General features: G+C 38.5%; 1 protein-coding gene across 1 annotated transcript in view; it reads right to left on the minus strand.

Annotated features, from left to right (window-relative positions):
* LRBA (LPS-responsive vesicle trafficking, beach and anchor containing) overlaps positions 1–25,365 on the minus strand; it is a 558,585-nt gene that overhangs the window by 477,824 nt on the left and 55,396 nt on the right. Inside the window, 16 exon segments of the mRNA XM_015409048.1 lie at positions 969–1,066; positions 3,809–3,871; positions 7,042–7,121; positions 7,695–7,863; positions 8,179–8,302; positions 8,304–8,329; positions 8,508–8,616; positions 10,203–10,336; positions 10,688–10,885; positions 12,067–12,213; positions 16,966–17,085; positions 17,994–18,120; positions 18,243–18,364; positions 20,437–20,532; positions 22,352–22,452; positions 23,554–23,785. Of these exon segments, the coding sequence (XP_015264534.1) occupies positions 969–1,066; positions 3,809–3,871; positions 7,042–7,121; positions 7,695–7,863; positions 8,179–8,302; positions 8,304–8,329; positions 8,508–8,616; positions 10,203–10,336; positions 10,688–10,885; positions 12,067–12,213; positions 16,966–17,085; positions 17,994–18,120; positions 18,243–18,364; positions 20,437–20,532; positions 22,352–22,452; positions 23,554–23,785 (1,946 nt within the window).

Genomic DNA, 25,365 nt, shown 5'->3' on the forward strand with positions numbered 1-25,365 from the left:
ACTAGCCACATCCTGAGTAGCTTACATTTAACCCTGTCCAATTGTAAAGCCATTTTCGGCACACAAAGCCTCCAGGTCTCGTATTGCATCCTTCAGTGTGATGACTGTGTGCAAGCCTTCCATTCCCCCTAAAAGAAGAGAAGGCTCAGCCAAAGCCAAGCAGCTCTAGGCTTTGTTTCATAAAAAGAAACTGAAGTACGGGCTGAAAAAGTCTCTGGCATTCAAGAAGTCACAATAAAGCTTACAGTACAATCCTAAGAGCACTACCTTGAGAATAAGCCCCATTGATTTGACTGTACCTCATGACTTCCTATCTGTTCCCAGCCTGCTAGCTGTGCTCATGATCAGAATGGATGATGTGGTAAAGTGGTGGGGTTTTTCATAATCTATTCAAATTAATTAGCACGGCTGGAGTAGGGATTGTAATCCACTTTAGTAGTTACAAGAAATTTCAAATTAGACCAGGAAAAGAAGAAAGGACCTTTCACAAATAGCACAGAAGTCACTACTGCTAGCCCATTACAGAAAAAATTCCAAATAGATATTTGGATTAGCCTCTATCTGTCCTATAGTATCTAGCCCAAGACTATACACTACAGATTTAAGGCCACTTTAAGCATTGTATGCTGAGATTGTAGCTATATTGAATCTGCACTCAAAGGGCAGCACTTGGGAGTACTTGATGTGTAGAGCACATGCAACAGGTACGGGGGGCAGAGATTTAAGATTTGCTATTAGTTCTGTCTTGCAATTTGGGCTCTTCATATTCACATGAATCAGAGCACTCAATCCACACAATGGGATGCAAAATGAATGTATAAGAGGATAACATTAATTAAATTGAAGAAAAATATTAGAGACTGCATCAGTTATTTGACGTCATACAAGTCTACCAGGAAGCAATAACTAACAAGATAATTAAAATATACTTTTGCCTACTGCAATTTCTACTGAGATTTAACTCTTACCGTAATCCATTCTTCTGATCAAATGCAGGGATCATAGAACTGGGGTGCTCTGACATGAGAGCAACAAGCAACTGCAGGACATCCATTAAATTGTCATCCTGTTAAGTAAAAATGGAAATGTTGGGTTTGCACTACCACAGTGGCACTGGTTCTTCTGGGCACATAGCACTGGTTCTGCTGGGCTTGCAAAAATGCCCCCCTCCCCTTCAGTTTCTATTGCAGAGATTCTTGGGGACTTTGATTCTATTCTACTGGGTTTCTATTGTCCTTGCTTTTTTTGCTGGAAAAATGGAGGATGGGGCACCTACTTGGGGGGGGGGGCATCACTTGAATCATATAAATCCAATCCTCACCAAACTTGGAGGGCAGGTAGAAGAGAGTCAGCCAGAGATCCCCCATGAGTTTGGGGAACATTCTACCACATCACGAACCTCACAAACTGAACCAGTTTGTTCATCTCCTAAAAGTTCGTGACAGTTTGTAATTCGTGAACCGGACATGCAACGAACCACAAACCAGACCACATTTTCTCGGTTTGCATCCATCCCTACTCAGTGGCTAACAGCAGCAAAATTCTCTCTGACTCAAGAACAGGGAAAAAGCATAACTTACAAAAAGCTTTAAATGCTATATATATCAACTAATTCTGTGTGCCCAAGAAAGCACTGAGATTTTTCAAATCATCTACCCCACATAACAAATTCTGAAACCCAAAGGACTTTCAAAATAAATATGTGTGACATGGCATGAATATCTGCTCTTCAAAGATTTTTTTTTAAATTCATTTGGGAATGCTAAAACTCTCACACCTGCCAGTGTGGTGCAGTGGCTAGAGTGTTGAAATATGGTCTGGGAAACCCAGTTCAAATCCCTTGGGCAGTCACACACTCTTAGGCTAACCCATCTCAAAAGTTTGTTGTGAGAATAAAATGGAAGAGAGGAGAATTATGTAAGCCACTTTGGATCCTTATTGGAGAGAACAGTGGAGTATACATGTAAATAAATAAAGTTCCTAACCATTATATACATGTTTATTTAGAACAGACCACTGAAAGCTTAAAGATTAAAATAGTATTGAAAACTTTATTAAAAGCCTGGGTGAACAAAAACATTTTCATCTGGCACCTAAAAAAAAGGAACACAGGTGCCAGGTGAACCTCAAAAGGAATGCTATTCCACAAGCGAGGTGTCATTACTTAAAAAAAAAAGCCCTGTCTCTGGTTGCCAATCACCTGACCTCTGAAAGTTGAGGGAAAAGAGAGCACAGCTTGAGAGGCAGATCTTAACCAGCAGGCAATATGGGAGTAGGCAGTCCTTTAAGTACCCTGTCCCCAAGCCATTTAGTGCTTTAAAGGCAAGAACCAGCACTTTGAATTGTGCCTGCCATGTTGGACGGACAGACCGATGGGCGGACGTAGGATGAAGCTGTCTCCAAATCTGTACAGCTTCCACTGATTTCAGTGAATCAGCCATACATATGTGCGTGCACCACTGCCACTACTATTTGTAGCTCCAAGTCTGAAACCAGTTTCAGAGCTCCCCACCGCTTCCCATCACTTACCAGTCCCAGTGGGCAATCGATAAAGCTACAAGCAGTTTCAAGAATGCACTCCTAAGCAGTGTTCCCTCTAAGCTGAGTTAGTGAGAGCTAGCTCACAGTTTTTTAGCCTCCAGCTCACACATTTTTGTCTTAGCTCAGGAAGGATGGCTCCAGAGCAAACTAATTCATGCAGTAGCCAAATTGCTAGCTCAACTTTCATGCCAGTAGCTCACAAAATAGAATTTTTGCTCACAAGACTCCATAGCTTAGAGGGAGCATTGCTCCTAAGCTGCTGAGACTTCGCCTAAATGTCTTAAAGTTTTGTGAGGAAGCTCTATAAGACTTCTTCCAATATAAAATTTTATTTGCGTACAACAAGATTTGGAGTTTGTGCTTAATACAAAATATACTGGAAGGGAGTTGTTAAAGATATTACCGTATTTTAACAGATAAAGCAGAGCTGTGTAGAAACATGACTTGTAAGCTATTTCCCAAAAAATAAATAACTCCATTACAGAAAGTACATGTCAGGGTACAATACTCATTTACAAAATGTAATTCTGAATATGAATGTGTTCTGAACTTTTTATTAGTTTTTAGGAGTTATCTAAGATGTCATCACCTGTATGTCAAAGAGGCTGCTTTACCTTCAGGAGTAGCCTCCAGCATTTAGATAAGAATCAAAAGTCACAGAGGATAGGTAAAAATCGAGTAACAAAAAAGTCTATACTTCTTCAAGAGAAATTCAATTAATTCTTCCTTCTACCCATTTCAAGCACCCTGAAATAAATTAGTTTGGTTAGATTTATGTCCCCATTTCCCAACTCTTTGATGTTACATCTGGCATCAAGTGCTTTCCTGGAGCTAAAATATGAAGATGTAGATATTCAAGTGGTACTCAACATTTATTTCCAATTACATTCACAAGCTTTGCTTTCAGTTCATTAACATTTTTATTTTACATTCATGTATAGAAAGCATTAGTATACTTAAAAACCAAAATAAGAGTAAAACTACTTGAAACACATTAAATAATCCTTTATAGAGGCTGCCATCTGGGCTCCCCCGCCCAGTGTACTGAAACAGAAACTATCAGGACTTAACTATGCTAATGAACTCCAATACACTAACAGAAAACGGATTTTAAATCACTGCTCACTACTAGTAGTTTGAACTCCACTCTTACTGAACTTTCAAGATTATATACTTTTTTTTCTTACTGCAGAGCCATCTTGTGGCAGGAGAGAATATTTTATTCAAAAGGTTTTGATGGACATCTGCAAAATGCTAGAAATATTACCTCATGAATTGTGAGGAGATAGTTAAGGATACCCTGTAGTTCATCTTCTTTCACTCCATGATCCTTAAAAGATAAAATCAGGTTCTATAAGCACAGACAAATCATATGTAAGAAGAAAAATTCTGCAACACAAAGGATGTATTTTAAAGTAATTTTAATGCCTGTAAAATCAAAGCACATATATATTTTTCCAAAATTGTTTGGACAATATAAATCTACCAGGTACTACTATATGGTTCCACTAGGGGTTTCCATCTGTGAACATATTTAAAGCAATTTTGACACAGCAAAGGAAAACTGAACTTCCAAAAACAGGAAAGATACAAACAAGGAAGTAACAGTTATTGTTCAAACTATAAAACAAAAAAGACAGGAAAGAAAGAAAACTAAAACTTTACTAAGATTATAAAAGAACTCCCCTGATAACAGGGGCATAGGACAGGAGAGAAATAAGGCTGCTTTCTGAGGCAAACAAAAGAATTGAGCAAGAAGATGCTCATCCTTGGCTCATGCCTCTGTTACAAGGGGAGGACATAGCCATTTCAAAGCTTCCATGCTAGAAGCAATGCATACATCATAGTATGTTTTGCATGCAATTTAAAATCAAGATCGCTGCAGTTTTTTCTAAGATTTTGCATTGAGTTTTTAGTACTAATTATTAAAAGTATCTACTATTACAAGATTTTTAATTTGTTACACATTTTAATCAATTATATTTTTAAAAATGTGTAAGCATCAATACAGGCTCTTTTGTGTATACTGGCGTAATGTCTCTTTTGTGCAGTAAAGTTCAGTAAATTAAACTAAATTTAGTCCTCCCTTACCCCTATAAAGCATTGTTAGTCCCTTGTGAAATGAGTAACTGTAAATTGCTCAGAGCCAGCAGCTCTGCAAGGATTGAGCGATCAACAAATTGAAAGATGATGATGATGATGATGATGATGATGATGATGATGATGATGATGATGATGATGATGATATTGATGATGATGATGATATTGCTTTTGTGTTTTTCCACCCATAGTATAGAAAGAAGGGCTTCCCCTTTGACCACCAAAAAAGATTCTGCTGGGGATCTTGGGACCAGAACGCACAAAAGTCATGTGCAATGGAGGGGGGGTGTAGGGAGGAGAACTGGGCAAGATTGAGTAAAAAACCTAGCTGGATCCAGCCCATTATCACAAGCAAATTCCATCTCTAACACTACGTTGCTCATCTATATAGAAATCTGAAATACATAAATTGTTCAACTAAAGTAAAATTACCAGACACCAAGCAGCTTCCAAAAAAAGAAAAAGAAAATTATATGCATAGATCTCCCATTCTAAATATATACTGGTTTGTAATATTTGATCAGACAGAGGAAGCAGAAATGAATGAGGGAATGATCAAGTTATAGAGAGAGTGATGAAATGGGGGGGGGGACAAGACTGATGACTTGAGTTTGCTCATGTTTCTTCCATAAGGCGGCCTGCAGCACAGCTAAAAACAGGAGGGAGTTTCTACAAAGTGAATAAAGGCCACAGTATAATGGAATGGAGGGTGCTTATGGTATGTATTATCTTGCTCCTACTGCATTGTTTTCTACTTTTGTAATTCGTTTTTGCAATTCGTTTTTGCTCTGTGTATCACATACCATGTCTAATACTTGTTTTGTACACAATTTTTTTGTAATTCTAGTCCTATGGCATTGCTTGTTGGATGTCTCATGCTTAGAGATGTGAAGGCCCGGGAAAAAAACGGAAAAATTCGGGGGGGAAACCAGTTTTTTTCCATTTTTTTCCTGAAGCCTTTTTGTTTTTTTCCAAAAAATATATATATGGTATCAGATTGATCTAATTTCTGTGCACTGAGGACAAGCAATTCCTAGGTTACAAACTGAACTCTCCAATGCAAGAACAAGATGCATTTCTTCCTTTAGGAGGTGCGATTTTCAGAAGAAAATAAAAAAGTTTCAGTTTTGTTTTTGTATGTGGGTGGGTATTCTGTTTGTAATAATTGTTTGGATACACTATATATTTAATATGCTAGTTGTGACAATTTCATGCCAAGTAAAAATGTCCATAGTCATATTTTATGTTCCTATAGTAACAGAATGACTTTCAATCTAGAAAAGACAAAAGAAATGCTAATGTAGCAACTTTTCAATTTTTCCGAAAATTTCCGTTTTTTTCCGGGAAAAAACTGGGAAAAACAAGGTTTTTTCCGAGCTTCAAAATTTCCAGAAATTTTACATCTCTGCTCATGCTACTTGACTGCATTCTTTTACACTGTGTAATCCACCTTGAATCTCAGTAAGGAAAGTGGGCTAAAAAGCAAATAAATAAAATAAATGAATAAATAATGTTAACCTCCTTTTATACTATGTTTGTCATCACTCCCAAAATGAACCAGGGAGTGGAATGGCTCTGTTATGAAGGGAAGATTTTCAAACCTGCTCCCCCAAACATGCCCTCCCTTCCTCAACTAATCAGAAACCCTTTATTTCCTTCCACAGCAAATGGGTTGTTTATGGCAAATCTTCACCATAATTGCAAGCAATAAGATACACCTGTGACAGATAGTAAATGGGAACCCATTCTGAGAAGCTTGATTGACAGGGGATTCAAACAAAATTCTACAGTTCAGAGAGGTAGTTAGGAGTGGCAGTTAAGAACTGAAAGATGACTGGGAAGGAAGGCTAAGGGAGTGAGAGGATCAAGAAGGATCCCTATTCAAGCCTTAGGGAAATAGCTCCTAGTGTAGTGGTTAAGAAGGAATACTGGAAGTTGTGTGAAAGTTGCTGCCTTTACTAACTTAAGTGTCTGTGAGACAAAGAAGCTTATGCTTATTTCTTTAAGCAGAGATTGCAAAGAAATTTCGCTCCTCAAGTGTTTAAAGACCTGTCTGTACAACTGAACAGCTACTTGTTTGCGACAAACTGAGACCTACCTGACCATTTCCCCTCATAAGTACAATAAAATAAAATAAATAAAATTACCACCAGCCTCTCATGTGCCATTATCAGATAAAGATAAAAGAAGGATTTCAGTCATTCCCTCAGATCCCTAGACTGGGTCAGCATATGTCTAAATACTTTTAAACATCTGGGTGGGAAAGACAGAAAAACAAAGAAGAAAGAAAAATGGCTACCCAGACAAGAAGAAAATAAAGGGATCCTGTGGGGGTATCATCATGGCATCCTACAGAAAAGAAAACTTGTAGAGCACCTACTCCATTTATATACTTCTTACCTTCATTACGAGCTGCTTAACGAACATCAATAAAAAGGCTCTCAGAGAAAGGATTTCTTTCTGATTAGGTCGAGGTCCATCTTAATTGGAAAGAGACATGTCATTTCACACTATATACTCCATAGTTTGAGATTATTCTGATATAATTATGACTTCCCCCTCCCACCAGACACAAATTGGGAAATTCAGTTCACATTTTCAGCTTAGAAGAACAACACTTCAAGCATTGTTGATTTTGTTTAAATACAGTTTTAAAACATTACTAAAACTAAATGCAAATCCAGTATCCCAAAGAAAATGTCTTCCACATTAGTGCCAATGTAACAGAAGGATTTCTACATAATGTTTTCTTCCACATGGAGAGAATTGCATCAGAAATCTACTTTCCAGGAAAGAACAACAGAGAGTCATCTAACTTCATGCCCACTCTTAGTTCAAGGATATCTCCTGCAACATCTATGTGTACTTCAGTTCCAAAGTAATATTATCCATGTGTATTGTGTCCACCAAAATTCCTGACATTTAAGTAATATTGTGGTAGTTACAACCCTAAATATGACACACAAACACCATGCTTAAAGTAAAGGAAAAGTCTTTTAATTATTATTTTGGAATATTGTTTGTTAATAAAAATCAAGATAATATACACATACCTAAACCTTTGGGAATAATTCCACTGCGATCTTGAGGATTCACTACCCAATAGTAATACTTCAAAGTGTGCATTGCCAGTAGAACTGTTCCAACTCGTCGTATTGCATTGTATATGTTGGCTGTACCAACAAACTCAGTAGACAGGTAAGTGTACAGAATCAGTTGAACCTGATAATTCAAAAATGTTTCTAGTTTGAAGGAGGAAAGATGGTATATTCTGGTGTACCAATTCACATTTTATGGTTAGATACAGATAGAAGTAGATACTCTTAAAATTTGATTCTTTCAATCTCAAATATCTAAATGACCTACCCCAGTACTACTAAGTGATACACAAAAATGTCTCTGACAAAGGGAACTTTGACTGTGGGAAGCTTATACCCTGAAAATCTTGTTGGTTTCTAAGACGCTACTAGACTTCAACCTGGCTCTTCTACTGCAGACCAACACAGCTACCCTCCTGAAACAAGTGGAAATTATTACCTTGGCCGGAGTATGAATCCATATTGCAGGGTTAAGTAGGATATGGTCACATAGCTGTTTCAGCAAAGGCACACCATTGTGCAAATTGCTCAGATACTTAGCAAAGGCAAGGCAAAGTTCTAGAAACTCTGCTAATGTGTGCTTTGGAAGACTGCAGAAAATAAGACAATGTATTAAGATTTTTTTTATATATAAAATTTTTTATTTCATAAAACAACCCAACACCAACACCACCCTAAGATAATAGTATTGATTAATATGGACCACAACCTGAAACCCATGTAGATTCATAAACAGTTTTTAAAAGTTGTTATAATTGTTAAGTTTACCTTTTCAAGGCTGTATCCTATCACAAGGAAGCCCTTACAAGAAAGCATTTGTTCTTGCATAGCAATTGAGTTCTTCAGCAATTCCATAATGAAAGCCAAGAGAATGGAACTGAAAAATACATTGTAATGAATATCCCAACATCTTAAAGGTGTTATCTAATAGCAGAGTTACACATTGTCAGGATTCTGATCTATTATTTCTTTCAGCTTAATACTATTTATTAGAAGCAAATCTAGTTATCCAGTTCTAATAAAGCTATTGAATTTGAGCAGGCAACTATAGTCAGGTTTACCTCCCGGTAAGCATAATTATTAAGGCTGCTTAACAGTATAGGACATCTAATGCTCTCTTATTCCACTGGCTTGCTATATAAAGGCCATGAGTGCCTCAATACTTTCAATTACCATCTTGGTTTATAAAGTGAGGCTCACCGATCAAACTTTGCAAAGACTTTTGGAAAGTCGACATACCTATAAGACTAAGTTCAGTTGTTATAGCAGAAATAAGAATGGGCAGGCAAAGACAGATGATGTGGAAGGCTAGAAAAATGTTTCTTTCAATGCATTTATTTATAAATGTATACCTTTTTGTCCAAATTAGTCTGAAATAACTTAAAATATACCGGGGGGGGGGGGGGGGAAGAAAAAATAAAATAGAAGAAACATTAAACTAAACAGTTACAGAAAGAACAGCACTATGTTTAATCAAAACACCAGGTTACATCAACATTATTCAACCAAAAGGTCTATGAAAAATAACATTTTCATAGGTTCTTTGAAATGAGGAAAGAGAAGGAGCAAGCCAGATTTTCTCCAGAAGAGTGTAGGAGCCAGCACAAAAAAGAAGTAAAGCCATTAAGGCCAGCCACACTTGAAAAACTAATGGAATCACCAAGAAAAAAAATATTGGCAAAACTGAGTTGGCAAGCTCTCATATTTATATTTTAAGGGATTTGTGTTCCCAAATTTGAGAAATTTTGAAAGTCACACTCTACATTCCTGACACCTTTTAAAATAGCTAGAAAGTTACTGTATTAGCACAAAACTATAATGGAGATATTTTATAGCCTCTACTCTGAAACATCATAATTAATCCACTGAAAACACCTAGGCTTTGTTTTCAACAGTCCCCTAGTGAACTTGAAGTAGCCTGGATATAAAAAACATCTTTCATTGATCAAGTAGGGGGTCAGGAAGATAAACTCTCCTTGGCTAGAACCAGCAGCTCTCTAAAAAAAAAAACCATACACATACTTTGACAGGAAGGAATTCATCCCTGAGAAAGAGATTTTCCATACCCCCCTTCCATAAATTACACAGCTACTGAATGATGTACACATTTGTGTAGAAGATCTGGTGCCAGTAATCTTGACTTCATCTCAAGGTCTTCTCTGCACAAGAAATTTAACATGATCTAACCTTGAAAATATAAATAATGTCCCCAGTGCTGAAATATAATTGCATTATTTGGAGATAATTTTCCCCCTTAAAGCTAAGCTGGCTTTCCCGACATCTTCACCTTGCCGACTTTTAGATGTGCATGCCCACCCTTTAATCTTCAGCATACTCTATCTAGACAAACATTTCTCAAGTAACCTATTTATGGCTTTTAACTCAGCATAACTGAAAGGGTAGGCATATGAATTCTTTATACCCCAAAATAAAATGAGAAGTTAAAATGATAAATACTCTTACCACACAGTTGTGTCTGGCTGGTCTATTGAGTATTGCATGTAGTCTAGCTGTGCAAACAGAGGAAAAAGAACCTGCACTCCTCCAATCGAATGCATTGCACTTTGGATAGAATGGGTGATGACTGCTTTCACATCCTGTCAAAGCCAAGGTAGAACAAATACAGCATTTGTGTGCAACTGCTTTTAAGCATTTGTAATATGACATGAATGTCCAATGAGAGGGAACACAAACAAATGCAGCAGGTACAAAAAGCTTCAAAGAAAAGCAGTTGTGACAATGAATAATACACACATGCACATATTCTACTGAGACAATGTATAATCCATAACATTTCTTAATTGATCTTAATACAACAGACTATACATAAAAATAAGTAAATAAAAGAGATGAGCCCCAGTTCCTCTAAAGGAATGTGCAGTCAAAACAGAACACAAAAATATTTGAAGGACAGAAAACAACAACCTAAAATAGTGATACCAAAATACCTGCAGCATGAGGGCATGTGGTGAATGTACAAAGATAGAAGCGTTATCCTTGGGTGATGATTCTAGGCAAAGCTGTGCATCAGTAGCCCTTGGATTGTATGTAAAGGCAATAACATTAGAAAGTTTTCCATCATACAATAACAGTTTGTGATGGTCAGCAAGGAAGAGATCACTTTCTCCCTTGAATTTAAAGGTTCCCTAGAACAGAAGAAAACTATATATTAAGAACATTTTAGCTAGAATACAACAGGAAAGAGGAAAAAAACTTTTTATGAGCTGTCAAGTAGTTTAGAAAGATTTTATTGTAACAGTGCCTCATGGCATGAGAAAGGATTTGAATCTGTGGGACAGGTTAATTGTTAAAAAACAAAATCCCTTTTCCAAAATGGAAAGGCATTTCCAATTATGTGTGTGGAGAGGGAGATTTTTGTCAACTTCCCTTCCCAATGAAGATCCCCGTGCTGCACACCACACCGTGCCCCCAAAGCTACTTATCAAAGAGTGTCAGGGGCTACAGTAGAAAGCAAGAGATTGAAACAATGTGTTCCACAAGCAGAGCTCCACTTGCAATCCTTCAGATCTAACCCATCACATCATATTACACCACTGTAATAACACGGTTTTACAATTGTGTAATCTGCCTTGAGTCTTGACGGTTTTTCAATTATGTAATCTGCCTTGAATCTCAGAGAGAAAGGTAGATGACAAATTAAGTAAACAACAGTTAATAAATCTATAGTTTGATCTTATAGTTTGTGTGTGTGTGTGTGTTCTTTTGAAATAAATCTTCAAATAAGGGAATAAAATATAGAAACAGGTATAGCAGCTACTATTTTCATTAGTGCTCCTTAACCCTGTTACATTACTTCTTCTAAAGCACCCTTCACCTTAAAGGCAAAGGAGGAATGAGGAGGAGGAGCTGGCAGAGGAAAACAAGATGAAGGGAAAGAAGAAGATAAAGCTGGAATTGTTGGTGGCAAAATGAAGTATTTTCTCATATAGAATACAAGGATCTACATTTTCCAGTAGGACATAAAGCACTAACATACCAAATATGTAATCTTTATTTTTGTAGCTCTTCCCTTCCATGTTTATTTTTATTACTGATAATATTAGTGAAAAGTTCATAATCCATAACCGTGCATTACTTGACTGCTTTCTATGGTGCATCCAAAAATATCAATATGCCATATGACACTAGTTTACTACTTTTAAGACAGTAACTTAGTTTGCAATTCTACCGAAGTTTGTCACCAACACTGATTAGAACATTATATTTTGTTACAAAGTCACAATCTTTTAGAAATGTACCCCTTTTTTGTAAATTAAATCTTCACTCAGATCCAGAAAAACCTCAATATAACTAAAATAAGAAATACCTTGTATCCCAAGCCCAGCTGATAAATAGCAAATATCTGAGCAGCATTGAGAGCCTCACTGAAAAGATAGACAGCTGTCATCTGGCCACAAAATACTCGATTGGCATCTGCTGTTTCTGAAGAGCCCAGGAAACATTTGTCAAAAGTCTAGGAAACAACACAAACTATTTAGATACATGATAATAAAAATGGCTGCAATTCTACCATATTTATATATATTCTGTTTTGAAAGTGAAAAATGTACGGTTAAGTCCACAGTCTGGTGTAACATTTAGGAATAAACATGGAACTCTGTGACCACAGGAAATCCACATTCACTTTTACATCAGGGAAAGTTCACTGCACATCAGAATGCCTCCAACACTGAAGTGAATGAAAAAGCCCTCTGGGCTTTATGTACACGTCAGACTTCTGGACTGAGAAGATAACCTAAAAAATCTGAATTCCCTATTTTAATGTCTTTGTTCTTTCTCTGTGTGACTCCTTTGTGTGTAACCTCTGTAAAGGCTCAAGATGGGTAGCCGTGTTAACCTGTCTGTAGCAGTAGAAAAGATGTGTGGCAGAAGAAGTGAGCAGTGACTCACAAAAGCTCATACCCTGCCACATATTTTGTTAGTCTTTAAGGTGCTACTGGACTCTTGCTCTTTTCCTCTGTTAAAGGCTGTAATGTTCTAAGGTGACGTGTGTTATGCTGCCTCCTTGCCTTTCTTATTGTTGCTGCCAACAAAGGCTCTTGCCATTGGATTCTTAGTTGGGCCCAATGAATAGGATGGTTTAGTTGTATATGGTAGAAAGACAAAAGCCGTCAGCGCGTGGGGATGGCTCTGAAGTAAAAGGGGATCCTTTACTCTAAAATAAACGGCTGCTTTTCTTAAACATAAATAGAGTTTATTCATGAGTAAAACAGCGTAACAGTTAGGGTTGCCAGATCCGACCCAAGAAATATCTAGGGACTTTGGGAATGGAGCCAGGAGACTTTGGAGGTGGAGCCATGAGCAAGGATGTGACATCACTTTTGTGATGTCACTAGGGTTGCCTTTGTGATGTCACTAGGGTTGCCAGATGGGGCTGACAAGCCAGTGGGGAACTTACCAGGAGATTCTGGGAGAGGGGAGGGAAGAAATGTGATTAAACTTCGAAGGAAGTTGTGGCCAGTGCATTTAAAGGGACCGCATTTCTTTTAAATGCTTTCCCTTCATTGGAAATAATGGAGGATGGAGGCACCTTCTTTCGGAGCTCATAGAATTGGACCCCCTGGTCCAATCCTCTTGAAACTTGAGGGCGTATTTGAGGAGAGGCACGCCCAGCTATGCTGAAAATGTGGTGCCTCTGACTCAAGAAACAGCCCCCCAGAAAGGCTACAGTGGGGCATTTCAGGGCTCCACACCCTCAAATGTGAGGCAACCCACAACTGCTGCTGCCCCTCTCCCCCCTCCCCCTCCTGTGACATTAAAAGTGCCCTCCAACGGATCAGCGAGAGGACGTGGCCTGCCAGTCATCTAGAAGGACCTTTAAATCTTGCAGCTGCCCCCTCCTTCCCCTCCTCCAAGATTTAAAGGGCCTTCCAGCTGATCAGCGGACCCTTTAAATCTTGCAGGAGGTGAGGGAGAGGGGCAGCTGCTTGGAGATCAGGCATGGGCAACCCCCACTTGCAGCCTTTCCCTGCAGGGGGAGAGGTGTGACTGCTGGCTGCATGCCTTCCCTGAACTCCAAGCAGCGCTGCTTAGAGTTCAAGGAAGGCATGCAGCCGGCAGCCACCCCTCTCCCTCACCGCCTTGCAAGGGAGAGGAGTGGCCACCAGTGTTCTCTCTAAACTGAGTTAGTGTGAGCTAGCTCACAGTTTTTTAGCCTCCAGCTCACACATTTTTGTCTTAGCTGAGGAAGGAGGGCTCCAGAGCAAACTAATTTATGCAGCAGACAAATCGCTCACTCACAACTTTAATGCCAGTAGCTCACGAAGTAAAATTTTTGCTCACAAGACTCAACAGCTTAGAGGGAGCATTGGTGACCACACGCCTTCCCTAAACTCCAAGTGGCAATTTTGCTGCTTGGAAATCAGGTGTGGGCAGCCCCGGCTAGAAAAACAGCATTTAAAGGGTGCCCTTTAAATGCTGTTTTTCTAGCGGTGTCTGCCGGTGCCTGATCTCCAATAGGTGAAATCACCGCTTTGAGTTCAGGGAAGGCATGAGGCCACCCCACTCCCTCCCCCTCCTCCTCCCCTGCTGCCCCACAAAATTTCCTGCTGCCCCACCAATCATTACATACCTATTGTAATGATTTCTTGTTTTGGTGTGTGTGTTTTTTTAAATGTTTAGTGTGACTGCAGTAATGTAAGGAGAGTGATAGAGGGAGATAAGTGTGATGTGATTGGCTGATGACTGAGAGTGTGGGAGGAGAGATGTCTAGGAGGTGATTCTGTGTTCTGGAAGAGACAAGTGTGGAGAGTTTTTTTGGGAGAGTCTGTATGACAGAGGAAGCAGTTGGATTTCAGCCTGTGTGGCTATATGAGCAAGAGAGTTCAACCTGTGTGGCTATATGAGCAAGAGAGTAGCCTGTGTGGCTATATATGAGAGAGTTCAGCCTGTGTGGCTATATATGAGAGAGATAAACCTGTCAGAGTTGAGTTTTGGTGTATGAGAGACTGTGTGTGATTCCAAGCTTTGTCAGTTATATTTTCTTTCTTCAACATCAGTTCAAAAATACACAGAAACCTATTTTGTTCTTTTATAACTAAATCATTATTTGTTTAAACTTATCCCAGAAATCAGGACAGTCCTTCCTCAGGGCCAGATAGTCCTCTGAAGCGCCCAAAATAGAGAGATTTGGAATTTTAATTCCTGGTGGCAGCAGAAATCTACTAAGTTCATGTACACACAGTGTTTTTAAAGGAGAAACAGTCTCCCCAATAAGCAGGACGCCACACCTGTGATGAACATTTTTTTCTTTCTAAGACCATAAGAAACCTCCGGGATGAAACCAAAGGTCCATCTAAGTGATCTATCCAGATGCCCCAGGAAGCCATTCCAGTGAATGGTATCTAGTTCAATATAACCTCTAAATATGGATGTTCTAAGTAGACAAATAAATGTGGTCATCTATAGCTAAGCTATTGACAGACATAGCTGCCATGCATTGGCCTAATCGCTTTTCAGACTACCTGTGTGTTATTTTTACATCTTGTGACAGTAAGTTCCATAAACTGATTATGCAATGAAGAAGAGCTTTATGTGGACTGAATATCCTGCTGATCAATTTCATTAGGTGGCCTCAGTGAGTATAAATGGGCAATTTTCTCAGTGGAGGGACGTAAGCAGTTGGGTACCGCAGGGATCAGTACTTGGTCCACTGCTTTTTAACTTGTTCATTAATGATTTGGAGTTGGGAGTATCATAATGCCCCTATATAAATCAATGGTGAGACCTCATTTGGAATACTGTGTAGTTCTGGTCACCACACCTTAAAAAGGATATCATAGCTTTGGGAAAAGTGCAGAAAAGGGCAACTCGAATGATAAAAGGGTTGGAACACTTTCCCTATGAGGAAAGGTTAAAGCGCTTAGGGCTCTTTAGCTTGGAGAAAAGACAACTGAGGGGTGACATGATTGAGGTTTACAAGATTATGCATGGGAAAGAACAGGTAGAGAAAGAGGTACTTTTCTCCCTTTCTCACAATACAAGAACTCGTGGGCACTCCATGAAATTGCTGAGCGGTCAGGTTAGAATGGATAAAAGGAAGTACTTCTTCACCCAAAGAGTGATTCACACATGGAATTCACTACCACAGGAGGTGGTGGAGGCTACAAGCATGGACGGCTTCAAAAGGGAATTAGATAGGCATATGGAGCAGAGGTCCATCAGTGGCTATTAGCCACAAGGTATCGATAGGGGCTCTGGGGCAAGTGATGCTCTGTCTTCTTGGTGCTTGGGGGGGCCAACAGTGGGAGGGCTTCTAATGTCCTGGCCCCACTGGTGGACCTCCTGATGGCACCTGGTATTTTTGGCTGCTGTGTGACAGAGTGTTGGACTGGATGGGACTTTGGACTGATCCAGCATTGGCATCTCTTATGTTCTTATGTTCTCAGTTTCTAGATAACTGGATGTGTTTATTGCTTCTTAATAGAGTAAATACTGTGCACGCAGATTCTGTCCTTGTTTATATTTCTTTAAACTGATCTCAGACAACAACTAGAAAAGAATTTGCAAAGCTGCTGCTAGTTCAGAAAATACTGAACTAGAAGGACCAATGATCTAACTCAGTATAGCAGGTTTATATGTTTAAACACAATAGGGAATGGTAGCTCTTTAAAATTAAAGTACAATGATAAAACCCGCATATGTGGTATAAGAATATGAAAAGAAGTTTATTCAAGAGAGATACTTCAGGGATCATAGTTCAGATTAATTGCCCTTAAAACAAAAGCCATTTTGCTGTACTCTCTTGACGGTTAAAGGGCAGTAAAAGCATGAAAGTTTTGTCACCAAATCCAGAGGTCATTTCAGGGGGGAACGCGGGGGAATGCAGTTCCCCCGGGTGAGGTGCAGGGGGCGAGGCACATGACGAAGCCCCGCCCCCTGCTTCCGGCCGCCCCACTTCCAGCCCTCATTCAGCCAGGAGGAGGCAGGAGAAGAGGGAGGGTAAGTTGCTTCCTCCCCGCCTCTCCCCACCCCTGCCTGCCTGGGGCCAGGGAGGGCCTTGGTGAGGCTTCCTCGCACTCCCGCTGGCCTTGCAGGTCCACCGCCATGCCCCAGATGTCAGGGGGTGTGGCATATGCTAATGAGTTATGCTAATGAGTTCCCCTAGCTCTTTTTCTACGAAATGACCCCTGACCAAATCTATTTAAAACTTTCGACACAGACAGAGGCAACAAGAGAGATTTTGAAGGAGTACAGAATTACTTACATCATTGGTATTAACAAACCATGTTATCTCGCCATAAGATGCCAATTCGCCATTCACATAGCATCGAAGCTCGCTATTCTTCCAGCGATTATAGATATGCACTATAGTAACCATGTACCACTACATAAAAAATAGATGTGTTAGACTAAATTCAATACTGTATTTTTAGCATGTTAAAAATTGTGCTGCACACACAGTGAATGAAAATACTGGCATTAAATGTAAATGGATGCATAGTATAACAGCCAAAAACACAAAATATATCTTAATTGGAACTGAAGCCAACACCACAACTTGCTGTGAGAGGGTGAGAGCTAACATTTAGAGTCTGAAACCTAGTGCTCTGTCCTGATCTGCTAAATTACACATCTAATCAACTGAGAATGAAAACTGAAAATGTTAACATCTACTGAATTTTGTTTCTGAAGGTTATATGCTGTTTATATTCTGCCAGTTCTGTTTATTGTTTCATTGCTAGATTGTTGTAGTTTTTAACATAGTTTTAATACAACCTGTTTTATGAGTTTTGTTTGTAACTTGGAATAACAAAAAGGTAGAAAGCCTTGTTTCCATTTAGGTTAAAATGCTCACCAGGAAAAAACAACAACCAGTAAGCTCATATGTAAGTGACATTAAAATGGAAGCCTGAATAATTATTCTTAAGGGACACTTTTCTATTAGCTTTACAGTGCCAACCTAAACAGAACTAAAAGAGTGAAGTTCATTGAAGTCAAAATTACCCTGTTCTAAGTCAATGGACTTAGAAAGGGGTAACTGTTTAGGATAGCACTGTTCAAGGAAATGGCTTTTTTATTTGTTTGTTTTTAAAGTACATAGTGTAGATCTTCTCTTTTTGGAAAACCAAATTAGTTTAGGGTGTATCTGTGATAAAAACCAACGTTATCCTGACAACTAGAGCCAATGGGCACTGATTCTTGTAGAGTAGAAAATGCACCCCAAATGCCTAATTATAAACATCTCTATGTATTAACCCGGTAGTGTTTATAGGATAGCTCATTCTGACTTACCTTTTGTGGCTTAAAATCAAATTTCACACAATGCTGGAAGCCTTTTCCTTTTGATTTAATTGAGGTCACAACCAGACAGCCTCCAACAAAATGAGCCGAATAACCAAGTCCTTTGCTTGTTCGAAAGCTGAAAAGAGTTATTTAAAACTGTTAGATTCAAAATTCACTCACATTTACTTGCAGGGCAGGGATCTTTGAAAATACATGTAGATTAAACAAGTTTCAGAGATGTGAAATGAAAATACATACCAATATAAATAAGGCTTATCCTTATCTACGTTGATATTATTTACAGGGTCCATTCTTAACCAAGTATGAAAGGTAAAACCATTTTGGTAGGGCCACTTGGCTATAGGAGGTAAGGCAATTGCCTAGAATAAAACAAATACATGGTTGACCATAAATCAAGTCTTTTATATGACTGGAAAAAGTATGAATTAAAGAAGCATACTAAAGTTTGCATTTTCATCTTAAAATCATGACAAGGACCCATTTTTTTTCTTTTTAAAAAATCTGTTGTATATAAACATTAAAACACTGAATAACACATATAAAGCTCTAGAATGGAAGAAGAAGAGAAGAGGCTGGATTTATACCCTGCCCGTCACTACCCAAAGGAGTCTTAGAGTGGCTTACAATCTCCTTTCCCTTCCCCTACCCACATCAGACACCCTGTGAGGTAGGTGGGTCTGAGAGAGCTCTTTCAAGAACTGCTAGTGAGAAAACAGCTCTGAAAGAACTTGTGACTGACCCAAGGCTCCTAGCCACTACACCAAACTGGATCTCTTGGTACCAGAAGCTAGTTATCTAAGTTGTGCTATAGGCTTCTTGTAATCACTAATGTGTTTACCCTGTCAGACCACATTAATGTTGAATTGAAGCCCTTTAGTGAAAAAAATACATTAATTTAAAAGATACGAAAACAAAAAGGTATTTTGGCCTTAATTTTAAAAAAGTATAAGCAGTAATAAATACTACTATCATTGTGGGGATGATTCTTGTTCAAAGGGAAGACTACATTGCCATTACAATCTGCTTCCCACTGTTGCACTTCACAGACTCGCAATGTACATTTCAGCTGAGATTTCAGAAACCCTCTAGTCATAGCTGCTGCTTGGATGACCAATATCAATGAACAAGAAACATCAAAGAAGTTGAGCATCAGCAGATTTCTCATTACATTGCTAAACTCTTCAGCTACCCCTGCACAAACACAATACCATAAATCCTTCTAGGGAGGATTGACCAGTTATCAGTCTGTATAACACAGCAGTGACTTTCCTTGAATGTTACCAAGACTGCTCACCAGGAAAAAACAACAACCAGTAAGCTCATATGTAAGTGACATTAAAATGGAAGCCTGAATGCTAACAAATGTTATTCCAATCTTTTTTATTGAAATGTTTGCAAACTTTTCAGTACAGGAAACTTTATTTTTATTAAACATTAGCCATGAAGTAGCTAATATGGCAACACAAAAGAACTGTCACAGGAAATAGGATAAGATGTTTTCAGTAGCTTCAAAACTTTCTATCAAAAGAAACTTATAAAAGAATTCTCCCCAACCATGAAGGCTTCAAACATAAGCACATATAGCAGCAGGAGCAAATAACAACCACATCCACCTGGCAAGTCATCCATATTGATTATGCTTCTGTTCTAAGGTCATGGGACATCTTTACAGTTTTAAAATAACATGTGGAAGTACAGAAGTAATAAATAGGAGATTTACTTAGAAATTGTACAAATGTATACAATCTCCCCCCAGGCTAAGAAGACTATTGTTCACTGGCTCAAAGTTATTTTACATCTCTCAGGATACAGAGAAGCAAAAGAAAAAATCAAAATCATAATGCAAGAATATTAAGTGAATACAGTACTGTAATCTCATTCTAATGCATAAAAATATCTAAGGTACATATTGACAATGAACCAATCTGCTTCATTTTTTGTTTATTTGTTTTTGCAGACACTCCATAACAGACAGTTCAATTTGCTTTGGAATCCCAAAATCCTCACTTCATTGAGATGTTTTCAGCCACTACTATAATGGTCTCCTCAAAATTTCAATCTATCAGGTGTTTGAAATGCAGCTCATTTCATTCCCTATCCAAAGCAGCAATTGATCAGACCATTCATGAGGTTTAGGTTCCCATGGAAACATTAAATGTGACTGCTAATTAATGCCTACAAATGTTTCAAGGGTAATAACATGTACAATAGCCATTACTGAGAATTTTGTGCATAAGAAGCATATTTTAGATTTACATTCCACATATGAGTGGTGTATACGAAGGGTAAAAGAGAGATTGAATTTTTCTATTTATATTTATATTTGAATGTGTACAGAATAAAGGAGCTAAATGGAAATGTGTATAAAATAACCAACTAATATAAACATACAGAAAAGGAAACAAAAAAATAGGAAAAAACAGCTACTTACTGCAGCACTTTTTCCTGGAAAATTGAAGAAGGCATCAGGTCCATACTTCTGAGGCATATGTTTTAATACAGACAACAGCTTTCCAGCATGTGGTGGCTATTCAAAGAATTATTTCCCATGTTAGCCAGTTTAGTAATGTAATAAAATATTCATTAAGCATATGAACTGAATTTTCTAGCACTTCTACATACTTCTACATACTACATACTTCTATCTTGTGCTTGGGGGGGGGGGGCAGCTCATGGTAGAACATCTGCATGGTGTGCAGAATGTCCCAAGTTCAATCACCAGGATCTCCAGTTGACAGGATCAGATAGTAGGTGATATGAAACACCTCCACCTGAGACACTGGAGAGACACTGCCAGTCTGAGTAGACAATACTGAATTTGATGGATCGATGGTCTGATTCAGTATAAGGCAGCTTCATGTGTTCTGGCAGAAACCAGAGAGGCTGCAGAAATTATGAACAGGTTCTTGAAGGCAGTTTTGGATGGATGAGAGTTGGAAAGTAAAACTTAATGCCAACAAAACAGAGGTGCTACCGGTAAGATGAAGATTTGAACCCAGAACTGGGATATCTAGTGTTCTGAATGGGATTGCACTCCCCCAATTGAGCAGGTTTTTTAGTTTAGAGGTGCTGCTAGAACCAGGCCTCTTATTGGACAAACAGGTGACAATGATGGCCAGGGTGCTTTTCACCAACCTTGGCTGTTGAGCAGCTGTTCCTGGGCAGGAAAGATCTTGCCACTGAGTTTTATGCCCTGGTAACATCTAGATTAGATTAGTGCAATGTGCTTGATATGGGGTGCCCTTGAAGGTTGTTCATAAGCTACAGTTGGTACAGAACACTGCTATCAGAAGACTGACAGGAGTGGGTTGTAAGAACCACATATGTTGGGTCTTGTTAAGTCTACACTGACTTCCAGCTTGCTTCCAAGCCCAATTCAAGGTGCTGGTATTGTCCTCTAAAGTGCTACATGGCTTGAGACCAGCCTTGAACCACAATTGAAGGACCACCTACTCCCGTATGAACCTACTCATCCACTCCAGTCATCTTCAGGGCCCTGCTGAAGGTGCCCCTGCCATCTGAGGCTAGACAAATGACAATATGAGAAAGGACCTTCTCAGTCATGGCACCAAAACTTTGGAACTCCCTCTTCAGGGAGATTCATCTCTCTTCCTTTATCATTGTCTTCCTCCAGTATGTGAAGACTTTTTTTGTTGACCCTAAATTGGCTGCAAAAGCAGCATAGAAGTGCTTTAAATAAATAAAACAATGTTTTTTTTAAAAAATTGCAGTAATGCCATTACATACAACTGATCACGCAAATCCTTTTAAGACATAACTGTAGGTCAAAGTTACACTGGCAATTACAGTGTACAATCAACGATCAGTTACCATCATCAATATATCTAATAGTCAAAATAGCTCCATCATTGGAAAATTTGCAGATCTGGGCCATGTACACACTAGGGACATTTTCCAGCAAACTGGAGGGACCCCAGTGCTGTTACCAGGGGCAAGCTGCCTGGCAAGTAACTGGCCAGCAGGCAAGTGTGACAGGACAGGATCCCATCCCTCCATGAATCTTGTGGGTCCCTTCTTGCTTTCTATGACTTATCATCTGCTTAGGAATGCAGGATATACTGTTACAAGCTGGCTTTTCATTTTGTCATAACTTTCCATAAAATTCCATTTAAGTCCAAATGCAGGATTAATTTACAACCTAAGCAGTTGCTTGGGGTCACTTCTGCCTACACCCCACAAACACAAAAGTAGCAAACATCTTGAACCAGCCTTGGCCAAACTTTTCCATGAAACTTAAAGATAACTTATGAACTAGTATGAATAGTGAGATAAGTTATTAAACTATATGAACGTTAGCAGATTTGCCACAGCAGAGTTCTCCTTACCCATTTTCCTTTGTCTCCTTGAAGTCTGCTGAAGTATAGCTTTAATTCCCGAACTGTCACACTGTAACTTGCTAATACTCCCAGCATATCAACTAGGAGATCTAAAGAAAGACAGTTATAAAAATTTTAATCAATGATGGTAAATTGTTAAGATGAGATAAAAGACTACCACAGTTAGAGATGTAAAAGATAAGGTAAAAGGGTAAAAGACTACCACAGAGATGTAAAAGTTCTGAAAATTTCCTGAAAAAGCTGAAATTTTAGGAAAAACTGAAATACATCCAATACTCGCTGTGTCATGTCAAACTTAAACTAATTTTACTGCTTCAACAACAGAAAATGTATCATTTATAACTTACTTAGCATATAAAATTGCAATATTTGAAATATTTATGGAATTTAAAAGTTATAAATGCCTTAAGTTTTCTACAAGCAAAATTGCAAAAATACCCAGTGCTTAGGAGAAAACTACAAGCTGACATACCCCATACTACCTTAAGTCTTATTTTTGGCCATCTGGAAAGTAAAAAAAGTAGAAGTGAAATAGAAAACACAAGCTTTGTGTTAAATAATATTAATTATATTTTGGTCAGAAAAAAAGGTCACACAGAGGGTCAATAATAATCCCTGCATAGTTAGATGTAGTTCCAGATAGATGCTTTCTTCTTCCTTCTATAGCTACAGGTTAGAGATAGCTAAGTCCTCAGTGAAACTTGCAGTGTTTGCTTTGAGGCTTTGGTGCAGTTTCTGCCTTACCTCCATCTCATCTTTTTTTCCCTTCAGCAAGGTAGGGCAATAAGCTACTTGATACCCCATCTGTGAGTATATGCATCATAGTGGTTTGAGAAAGAGGTGAAAAAGTCAACTGGAAGAGAAGAGTTAGGTCAAAAGGTCCACCAAAGCAATGAAAGCCCTGCATGCTGCCCTCATGAAGATCAGGTACCCTTCTAAGTGCAGATATGCATCTTGTATTTAAGAGCTGTATACGTCTACAGCATGAATCCCTTGTCTTTAAAAGCATTTTGCTCCTTCTAAAAGAAAAAGTATTTCATATGGGGGTATTTTCAGTAGTCCAATTTTTTCATTGTAAAGGCTATAGGGAAAAAAAACCCCTTTTTTCTGAATTTTTCAAATTCTTTTCTGGGACTTCACATTTTTAACCACAGTTACTTCCAGTTCCATGACTGTTTAAAAAGTCATACCTGCAATCATATTGTCAGCCTTATCGATCCTGTGGAGCACTTGCTCAACAAGACTGACTTCTGTGCAAATCTGGAGATTTCGTATACTTTTCTTCAGGATTGCTGTAAACATGCTCCATATTTCAGCCTGGCAAGTGACATCACACTTATCCAACAAGTCCACCATGCAAGTAATGCTCTCTCCTTCTTGTATAATAAAATTCATTTCCAGATCAAAGTGACCTCCTACAAGCTTTAATTTAAAAGAATAAACATTAATATTTTTTTCCTTCTCCATAATTCTATATTTAAAATTTGCAGTATTGAGAAGTAGCACTTTTCTTCCAGCAAACCTCAGACATAGACTCCATTAGCAATTTCAGATCAGACTGGACAGTAAATTAAGTAACCAAAGCATTATAAATTTCATATTAACAACCTACCAACTGATAGCAATGTATAGCTCATGACAAGTCAACAATATAGATCAGACCCTGTTGGCTCTCAAAATATTGATAGTCAAGGTAGTAAAAAGCCCAGTAACATCTTTATGACTAACAAACTTTATTGTAGCATAAGCTTTTGAGAAATGCAGTTCTCTTCGGCAGATGCATGTATGTAAGATGAAGAACTCCTCTGGATCACAGGTCAAGGTGTCAATCTTAATGTACTTCATAGCCAGGGTACATTTTAAGACTTCACCATTCTTCACCATCCTACAATCCATCCACCATCAACCACAATAATCATCATTAGGGACCCAGCTTCAGGTGCCCAAGAAAAGGTCTTCCCAGTTATAGCATCAAAACTATTGAATTCCCTCCCCAGGGAGATTTGTCCCCTTCTATTGGTCTTTCACCAGCAGATGTAGACTTTTCTGTTTTGTTTGGTGTTCCCTCATTGACTCTCCCTCCCATTCATGTGTAGGGTTGCCAGCTCTGGGTTGGGAAGTACCTGGAGATTTGGGGGGTGGACGCTGAGGAGGGCACGGTTTGGTGAGGGGAGAGACTTCTATTCTATAAATAACAAGGATATAACGGCATAGAGTCCACATTCCAAAGTTGCCATTTTCTCCAGGTGAACTGGATCTCCAGACACCAACTGGAGGTTGGCAACCCTATTCATTTGTCTACATGTTTTGTTTTAAATGAGATGTGTGTGTATGCATATAAAAATGCATTTTCAAAAAAAATAAACAGGTGCTCAGACTGATGAACAAGTAATGTGCTTCAAAATCTCCAGCTTGTAACACCACCTGCCAGCTAGTCTGATGACAGGGGTTATCACAACAGCTGTATTTAATGCAGTGAATGACATCCTTTGGGTATATGGAGTTAGTGACTGAGATCTATTACTAAAAAAAAACTAATCAAGGATTCAGATATGATTTTTCATTAAAAATATATCAATTGTATGATAAGATTCACCAGAATAGTTACTCTTCGCTTTTCCATGAATCCCAGCAGCTCCCACACATTACTCAAGGTCTGAAGTATTGGAGAAATATAAGTTGGGAAGCACATTTTTCAACATTCTTGACATAAATCAGCAAAGATGTCAAGTATCTGAAGATGAGAAAGCTATAGTGAATGTATCTGAGATTCACAACCAGAACACAAGTAATAGAAAATAATAAATAAATAGCACTTTAAATGTTTCTATTTTTCACTGTTTTCATTTGGATATGATAAAGGAAGAATGGATCAATTAATAACTTTTAATAGACAAGGTTTAGCAGAGACAGCAGTGAACTGGATGCAAGTAGGTGAGGCATCCAGGAAACAATGGTAGTTGGGGTATTTCCTGATTAATTAGGGAGAGTGACTGACCTTG

Source organism: Gekko japonicus, unplaced genomic scaffold, assembly GCF_001447785.1.
Source record: "Gekko japonicus isolate JY-2015 unplaced genomic scaffold, Gekko_japonicus_V1.1 scaffold24, whole genome shotgun sequence".
NCBI lineage: Eukaryota > Metazoa > Chordata > Lepidosauria > Squamata > Gekkonidae > Gekko > Gekko japonicus.